At 57.4% G+C, this 8,084-nt stretch overlaps 1 protein-coding gene across 1 annotated transcript; it reads right to left on the bottom strand.

The window, feature by feature from the left end:
* Positions 1 to 5,004: 5,004 nt before the first annotated feature.
* NPM3 (nucleophosmin/nucleoplasmin 3) lies at positions 5,005 to 7,027 on the bottom strand. Its single transcript, XM_007116102.3, has 6 exons — positions 6,878 to 7,027; positions 6,503 to 6,588; positions 6,143 to 6,262; positions 5,942 to 6,035; positions 5,463 to 5,584; positions 5,005 to 5,367 (listed from the first exon to the last, which is right to left on the bottom strand). Exons 1-5 carry the CDS (start codon positions 6,993 to 6,995, stop codon positions 5,472 to 5,474), a joined length of 531 nt encoding a protein of 176 aa, XP_007116164.1. The 5' UTR covers positions 6,996 to 7,027; the 3' UTR covers positions 5,005 to 5,367; positions 5,463 to 5,471.
* Between the last annotated feature and the right edge of the window lie 1,057 nt (positions 7,028 to 8,084).

Below are 8,084 nucleotides of genomic sequence, written 5' to 3'. Positions count from 1 at the left end.
GGAGCGGGGGCCGGGACCCAGCCCGGGGCGGGGGCGGGGCGGACCGGGGCGGGGCGGCCGGCGGGTATGGGATTGGGGGTCTGGGCGAGGGGAGGGGTCTGGGGACCGTCTGGAGGGGCGGGGGCGGCTGGTGTGGGCGCCTCCCCCCAACCCCGGCCTGTCCCCTGGCGCGCTCTTGGGGTTCAGGCGGGCGGGGATGGGGGGCGCCTCGGGCCTCCCGCCCCGTGGAGTCCCGAGACCCTCGGTTGGAGCTTCCTGAACCGCCGGTGAGCCCGAGTGGGAAAGTGCCCGGTCTCCACCGTGGGACCCGGTCCACTTACGCCTCAGGCTATACGGCGGTTCTCTGAGCCGCCTACTGTGTGCTTCGCTTGGGCCCACCGCCTGCAAGTGGCCGCTAACACTGGAGTGAACTGCTGTGCGCTCGTCTCTGGCAGTGCATGCTTGCGTCGGGGACCCGACACCCACTCCCATCTTTCGGCTGAGTACCCCGCCTTGCCGGCCTCTCCTGTCTCGCTCAGTCTCCAAGAAGGCCCTGAGATAGAGAAACATCTTCTCCTCCCCTTCCTGCCCCCATTATCACCATCACCCCTGCCCCTGTACCCCCTCACCTCCATACACACTAGCCTGAAGCTTGAGAGGAACCACAGCCACCTATATGGGAGAGCCCAGAGGTCCCTGGTAAGACCCAGAGTCACTGCCACCACCCTCACCCCCCCCTCCAAAGCAGCAGGCAGAGGGCGCAAAAATAACTGCTCTCAGCTGCTTTTCCTGGAGAAGGGACTTAGATCCAGGTAGCCCAGGCTTTTTCTCTCAGAGTCCCAATATTTGTGCATTGAACAGGTATTTACACACCTACTGTGTACTAGACATGGACTGCTGGCTTTGTGTCAACTGTGGGGGAGGGGGAGTATCAAGAAGGTAAGGAGTGGTCTAAGCCTTTCCCAGCCGCTCATTGCTTCCCTCCAGGGGCTTTGGGAAACCCTGAGCCATGGTGCTTCTTTGAGAGCAGCCTGGGTGGGCAGAGGTGCCCTGGGACAGATACTTCTCAGGAGCAGGTGGAGTCACTGATGCTTTGCCCAGCTGCTGGCCTTGCCCAAGACCTCCCCTGCCCTACTGCCCCGGCCATGTCCTTGGGGACTGGGCTGGAGGGGTTGGGGTGGTCCCAGGAAGCCGTTAGGCCAGAGGCAGTAGGCAGCACAGCAAAGTTCTGCCTACCTCCCCTTTCTCTGTGGCCTACCTTTCCCACTCCCAGCCATAACGCTAACACTGAGCGAGGTCTAGATGGGAAAACAGAGTCAGAAGACTTGTCCCAAGATCTCATCCCTCCCCAGAGAAGTAGACTTCCTGAGCCCACCTGTTACCCGCCTCCAGGAGTCTGTTCCCTCAACTGGCTCTTGCCCACACAGACCGCCAGGCAAGGACCATGTCTTACTAGCTCAGAAGCTGCAGCTCATGGCAGAGAGCTGGGCAGGGGTTGTTCTGCAATTAGTATTCGATGAATGAATAATGGGGAAACTGGCTGAGCATTTAGACCTCAGTGCATGTGGGTCCTCCACGGGGAGGCTTGCCTTCACCACCCTCCCAACAGATAATAATCATAAGCACCACCATTTACTGAGCACTTGTATTTGCTAGGGGCTGGGTTTGCACCATCTTCTCTCAACCCCACTGGGAGGTGGGCCCACTGGGGGAAGACAGGTGAGGTGGGCTCCAGTGCCCACAGCTCAGACCAGCACATTTCCTTCATTTGAGCTCCTCTGTCTTAGAGGTTGCCAGCCACTTGTTGGGTGTCTAACTCCCCAGTTGCACTGCTTCAAGCAGGCAAGATGTTCACCATCTTAACCTCATGCCCTGCACATAGTAGGCCCTTGAAAATGTTTATTTGTATGCATTAAACAATGAGTGGAGAGATGGGGAGCAGAGCATGCGAAGGGCCTTCTCCTCACCAGGGACCCAGCCCTCTGAAAATAGTCTGATGAGAACAGCAGGGAGCAGGACCCAGACAGGGGTCAGGGCATCCAGCCCATCCTTAGTATGCATAGTCCTGGAGTCACAACCTGAGTCACTCTGGGCACCTGTCCTTCCCCGCCCGGACTGGGGTGGAGATAGTCCAACCTGTCTCCACCAACCCTGGTTTGGAGCCCCAGAAGGTTTTGAAGGAGCTGGGCTGAACCTCAATGATCTTAATCCACACTCCTCCCTCTCCCCCAGAGGTGAGCAATCCAGGGCCTAAAAGTGTGGAGGTCAGGGTTTGACTCCTACACCTTAACCTCCACCAAGGGGGCTGTACAGACCAGAATTCCTTTATATCTGGAGAATTTCCCCCAACTGGACCTTCGTCGATTTCGGGGGATTCTTCTCATCTCCCCAAAAGTCCCTGTCTCTAGAAGGAGGGGGGCAGCAATAGGGACACCTCCGCATCAGGCGCCGGGTACTGCCAGGGCACACCCCCGTGAGTGACAGATGCAAATATTCCATCGGGGCCCCAGCAGGCCGCTCTCTCCTCCCTTGCTCTCTTACTCGCCTCCCGGCCAGCTCGCTCCTTCCTTTATCTTATCAAAGCCCCGTAATTACAATTGCTATTTTGTTTCCTCGAATCTGCAATCAGAGCTCCCTGGCCCTGATGAGGGAGCGCCTGTCATCCTGATCGCTGAGTGACAGCCGGCCACCTTTCCCGGCCGCCTCCACACTCCGCAAACACAAATACACACACACAAACACACACAGTGTCCATCGCCTCCTGCAAACACAAACACACACCTCTCGCCAACACAAATAGCCCCTCTAAACACACACCTTCAGCCTCTTTCCAAGTGCATCGGTCGCCCCCCCCAGCACAACCCCGGGCCTCTCAAATCCACACCAACCGGCCGGGGCCGCCTGGACCGCCGCTCGCTCCAACGCGCGCCTCCTGCGCCCGGCGTTCAAAGCGCCGCAGACCCTCCGCCGACCGTTCAAATGTAAATCGCGGAGACTGTGTTAAGCACTTTAGGCCCAGGTCTGGGAGTCGTCCCACTTCACCCTCCAAATACAGTCCTGCCCCTCCTCCAAGAGTCTGCAAACCCCGGCGTAAGCCTTCATCCCTCAGCTCTCAGGGGCCAAAGTGAATTGGCAACTCTCCTACTGTGCGCTGAGAGAGCAGAAAGGGGGATCGAGGAGAGGCGGGGGCGGGGAAGGAGAAAAAACAATTCCCAGCTCTGTCCGCCGGGCGCCCCGTCGGGCCGGGAAACTCCTGGACGAAGCAGATGTGGATTGGGCCCCCACCGCGGGCAGGAGAGCGCTCGGCGCCGGCCGGGGCCGCGGGAAAGACCCACCAAGAAACCAGCAAAGGCGTACAATGAGCGATCAGCCGCGTCGCGGGGGGTAAATATTTGGGCGGGGCCACGCACAGGGGGTAGATATGTCTGCTAGGGAGGCTTCCCACGAGGGATAACTCTTCGCTGCACTCAGCCAGGCTACTGCGCCTTCAACCATGCACGTGCCAAGGACTTTGGAGGCTATAGACGAGAGGAGGAAGGGAAGGGTTCTAACAGGAGCCCTTCCAGTGAGTGAATGAACGAACGAACGAATGAAGTCGGCCTTAGTCGCCCAGACCACTGGCGGGGCACGTAGGACGCTGTACCGCGGCGCACCCCTAAGAGCCCCTAGAGAGGCGGCGCGGGAAGCCGCACGGCCACAAGCGGTTTCAACCTCGCCCACCAGAGGGCGCCAGCTCCACCTTCCCCTCTACCTCCTGACCCCGTGCCGCGGGTACGTGAATGGTTCCATTCTGGCTGCCCCCTCCACCCGGGTTCCTGGTGGAAGCACTTCAGGAAAGTCCTGGAGAAGAGAAAGGGGCCTGCGACCGTGATCACCGCAACACAGAGAGGGATCATCTTCCTTTATCCTCAACTTGAGGAAAAATGCAAGTTAAAAATCGGACCTGTTTGGTCCTCACCACAGGGAGAAGGGAAACTCCTCCAGGGATGTGTTGAGGAGGGAGTGCTTTTCAGTGTTGTGGGAAACACTCTCCAAAGTTTACCACACCTGCCCCAATACCAGCCTCTTCGGGTTATCTAGGGACCCCTCCCACTTGTTCACTCCTTTGCCCAGGGGCCGGTGTGGGAGGGAGTGGACCGGGCCCCACCAGGCACGGTTCTCGGTCCCTCCTCAACATGTCTGGCCCCAGGCTGTCTCATGAGGTAACTCTGTTTGTTTGTTTGTTTATGGGGCACCGAGACCACCCCTCCCACCCCCCAATCGACACAGCTGCTGAACTGCTGACCTCAGACTTGGTCATATACACACTCATGCTCACACCAGGTACATCCCTTTCTCTTCCTGGCACAGCAGCAGCCAAGCCCTAGAACCACCTTATTTCAGGCACCAGAGACCGCCCCCCACCCCACACACACACAGACCAGGCAGAGGGCTGGGGGGCAAGAACCCCTTAGCTCAGGAGGCTGAATCCCAGGGGCTCCTCTCTACCCCCATATGCCAGGCCACCCAGATTCTGGTTTCCCTGTCACCCAATCTGGCCAGCCCCCTCCATCTGGCCCCTGGAATCAGGTTTCTAAGGGCCCAGGCTGGCTCAGAGATGGCCTGCATGCCTGGAAGGAGGAGCAAAGACTGGCCTCTACCCTACCCCTCACAGGCCCTCTCAGGGCTTGAGCCCCCTCATGGGGCTAGGGATGCACATTCCTCATGCTGCTTAAGCCCCCTTATCTGTCCCCCTGCCCATCAGCCTGAGTGCTGACAGAGGCCCAGACCCCTTGTTTTGATGCTGATAACCTCCTGGGATGGCCCTCCCCCACCTCTAGGGACTGGGCTTGGTGTTGGGAGGTCCTCTTCTAGGAAGGCATTTGGGGCCCAGGCCTGGGCTAGTCCCAGGGCTCTGGGAAGAGCAGGATCCCACATTTCCTCACCCTCCCCCAGGCCCAGGGCCACCCTTTGTGCTGCCACAGTGCCACCTGGTGGTCCCTAGGGGAATGCCACCCCAGCAGGGAAAGAAGCCACACAAATGAGTTGCAGAAAAAACTCCACACCACTTTATTTCAACCTTTATCCAAAAATGTAAAAAAATGTTAAAAATGTGTAGTCCTGAGCTTCAGATTCTGACCTCCAACCTTACAGGCAAGTGGGGAGAGAGGGTCAGGATGGAAGTTCAGAGCTCCTCCCACTCCTGAAGAAAAGGGAAGCTCCAGGTATGCTACAGGATTAGAACACCAGGGCACTATGGAGAATGGGACCCCCTCTCTCCTAGCACCAGACCAAACCCCACCCACGCCACCCCACCACTACCCATCCTCTTCAATGGAGAAGACACAAAATTCTTGAAACTTGTACAGGAACCTGGTGCATGGTGCACGTGGCAGGCAGCTAGCTGACCTGAAAAGAGCAAACAAGGGGTCAGCATCTAGGTCCAAATCTGCTCCTCCTGTCCCCTCCCAGGCCCTGCTGGGCATGCCTCCCACCCAGCTCACCAGGGAGGGTTAGAACCTGCCCCCCTGCTTCTTGGCAGGCAGGATGGGGCACAACTCAGCTTCCTCCTCCTCACTGCCCTCTTCTCCGCTCTCTTCCTCAGAAACATCATTGCTTATAGTAACTGGTAGACACACAAGCAGTAAGGAAGAGAAGTTAAAGCCACACCCCCTTCATACTACAGGTCATTTATTCATGCCCTGTAGCTCTAGGCTTGTAGGGACCCTGACCTCCCAGAACTTATGGTCTAGGTGGGAAAAACCTCAGATACTAAACTAGATAACAAAGAGCCAAAGGAGTCCACATCACTGGACCTGAAGAAGCTGAGACAGGTTCCATGAAGAACGGCTTGAGTAGGACAGACAGTAAGTGGAGGGCACAGCATACAGGGTCTGTATGGGAACCGCACTGGGAGATCAGGCTGGGGTGGGGTAGGAGTCCTGATGGAGAGTCTACTGGAGGCAAAGGAGAAGACTCTCACCGATCTGGTGCCGCCCAGTGATCCGCACAGGGCCAGAACCTGACTTCAGGCGGAAGGTTACAGGTGGCTGGAGCTGGAAGTCATCCAAACTGAGCTGGGAGAAAGAAAAGGATGAAAGCCTGGCCCACCCCATCTTGTGAGAAATCCTGAAGTCCTCAATTCCTACCTCCCAATCCCCCAAGGTATGGCCAGGGAACTCACCATGGGTTGGCAGGACAACTTGAGGTTGGCCACAGGGACTGCGATCTCCTGGTGGTCATGATTCCGGGCCACGACTTCTACCACATTACACTCATCTTTGGCCCCCTCGGTGAGGCAGAGCTGGGAAGGGTACACAGGGCCTCGGAGTCTCCCCAGTGAGGGTGGACACCACAAACGGAGGCATCTACCCTACGACTTGCCCAGCCTCAGGGGTCCCTGGATCCCCTGGCCAGGGGACCCCCATATGTGGGTTAAGCAGAGGAGGTGACTCCCAGTAAAGCGGGGAAGGGAAAAAGACACGCGGGTACAGGCCCGCTCAGGTCAACCTATTTCCCGCCACCCCCCTTACCCACCCCTTACCATGGTCAAAGCCAGCACGTGCTCCGCATCATCCTCTTCCTCTACCTTGAAGGTGAAAGAGCGGGTGTGGCCTGAGAGCTCACAGCCTGGAAGAGAGAAGAGGGTGAGTGTGCGGGGGCATTTCTCCGAATCCCGTTCACATGCAGCCATGGACTGACCGGCCATTCACACTCCCGCTCCTCAGGAAAACCTGGGGCGCTCGGCCCGGACCCCGCCCAGCACGACTAGACCAGGGGCCTGGCTACCCCCTTCCGCTCCAACTGCCGCGTGCGAGGCCCCCTCCGCCCCCACCCACGTCCTGCACCCATCTGCCTTCCAGTTCCTCAGTCCTGCCTCTGCCCCCGCACCACCCTCAGCTCCTCCTTTCCTCAATACCGAAGAAAAAACTGTCCATAGTGACCGGGGCAGGGACTCGCAGACCGCCGACCCCCCCGGCCCGGGATCGGCTCTCCTGACTCAGAAAGGCCAAGGCGGCGGCAGCACCGGCGGCCATGCTGCAAGGGCCGTCTGCGGCTCCGCCCCCGACACGTACAAAGCCGGGGACTCGCGGGGGTTCCGGCCCCGCCTATTAAAGGAGACGCTCGCGAGGGGCCCTCGATCCGGGGCTCCATCAGCCCAGTCTCGTTCAGGAGCCTCAGACCTGTTGCGTCTGTGAGACCGCAAAGAGAGCAAGTAACATCACAGAAGCATCAACTTGGGACTAATGTTAACGTCCTTGCTCACTTCAAGACTTTCTGAGGGCGGCTCCTGCCTCCATTTTCTCTAGTTCTGCACTCTGTCTAGTGTCCCCCTCTCCCAATCCAGGGTAAGCTTTCGTTAAAGAAGTATCTGAGAATGGAAACCTTTCCAATTCCCCCAGCAAAGGCGAGATACAGTGCAGCGTTTTTCCTATAAAAGCGTATACGCTCAGATTTGCCTTCCCTTCAAGGGAACCGAGGAGCCTGAAGGAAGACTTTCAGCTCCGGGTACTTTGTATCCCAACCACTCCATCCTCTCCTGGATGTACTCCTACTCTAACAACCCCTCAGCTCACTATCCAGATGGTGGCGTATCTTCACTGAACTTCAGATGCTGGCTGGATGCTGGTGCTTGCTAGCACAGGACGTTAGCTCAAGCGTGGGACTAATTGCTGCTTCTGACAGAGGCTGGATACTCCAGGAATACCTTTCTGTCTTAAGACTCCCGCCTCATAATTTGGGCTACGCCCCCAACTTTCACCTTTTGACCAAATTATCGGGCAACTGTGTTCCTTATTCTATTAGGTGGCAGAAACTCAAACTAGCTGCCCTAATTTACCCCCAGGTTATAATTGTGGCAAGAGGGTGGCTTAGCCAAAGCCAGTCTATTTTTCTTTTGTTTTGCCTTGAGGAAAATATGGAAGGCAATCTTTTAGTGGAGATGGAAGTGGGAGAGAACTGCCTTTAAGATCCAGTCCCTAACTTGGAACAGCTGTGGAAAGGAGGAACACTTGCTCGGGAATGCAAGGGCAGGAGAAAAGGTAGGAGGCAGAAACAGGAAGGAGGTTTACACAGTACACGACCACACACATTCACTTCAAGTTTTATTTTGCCTCTTGTATGGT

Source organism: Physeter macrocephalus, unplaced genomic scaffold (genome assembly GCF_002837175.3).
Source record: "Physeter macrocephalus isolate SW-GA unplaced genomic scaffold, ASM283717v5 random_1542, whole genome shotgun sequence".
Taxonomy (NCBI): Eukaryota; Metazoa; Chordata; class Mammalia; order Artiodactyla; family Physeteridae; genus Physeter; species Physeter macrocephalus.
Note: the sequence above shows the minus strand (reverse complement) of the source record. Positions and strands in the feature narration are given on the sequence as shown.

Excerpts from the sequence above, each read along its gene's own strand:
- NPM3 (XM_007116102.3), bottom strand. The coding sequence starts at position 6,995 with ATGGCCGCCGGTGCTGCCGCCGCCTTGGCCTTTCTGAGTCAGGAGAGC. Across the intron at positions 6,263-6,502 it reads ACGTGCTGGCTTTGACCATG|CTCTGCCTCACCGAGGGGGC; the intron begins GTAAGGGGTGGG and ends TACCCTTCCCAG. Across the intron at positions 6,036-6,142 it reads AGTTGTCCTGCCAACCCATG|CTCAGTTTGGATGACTTCCA; the intron begins GTGAGTTCCCTG and ends TCTTTCTCCCAG.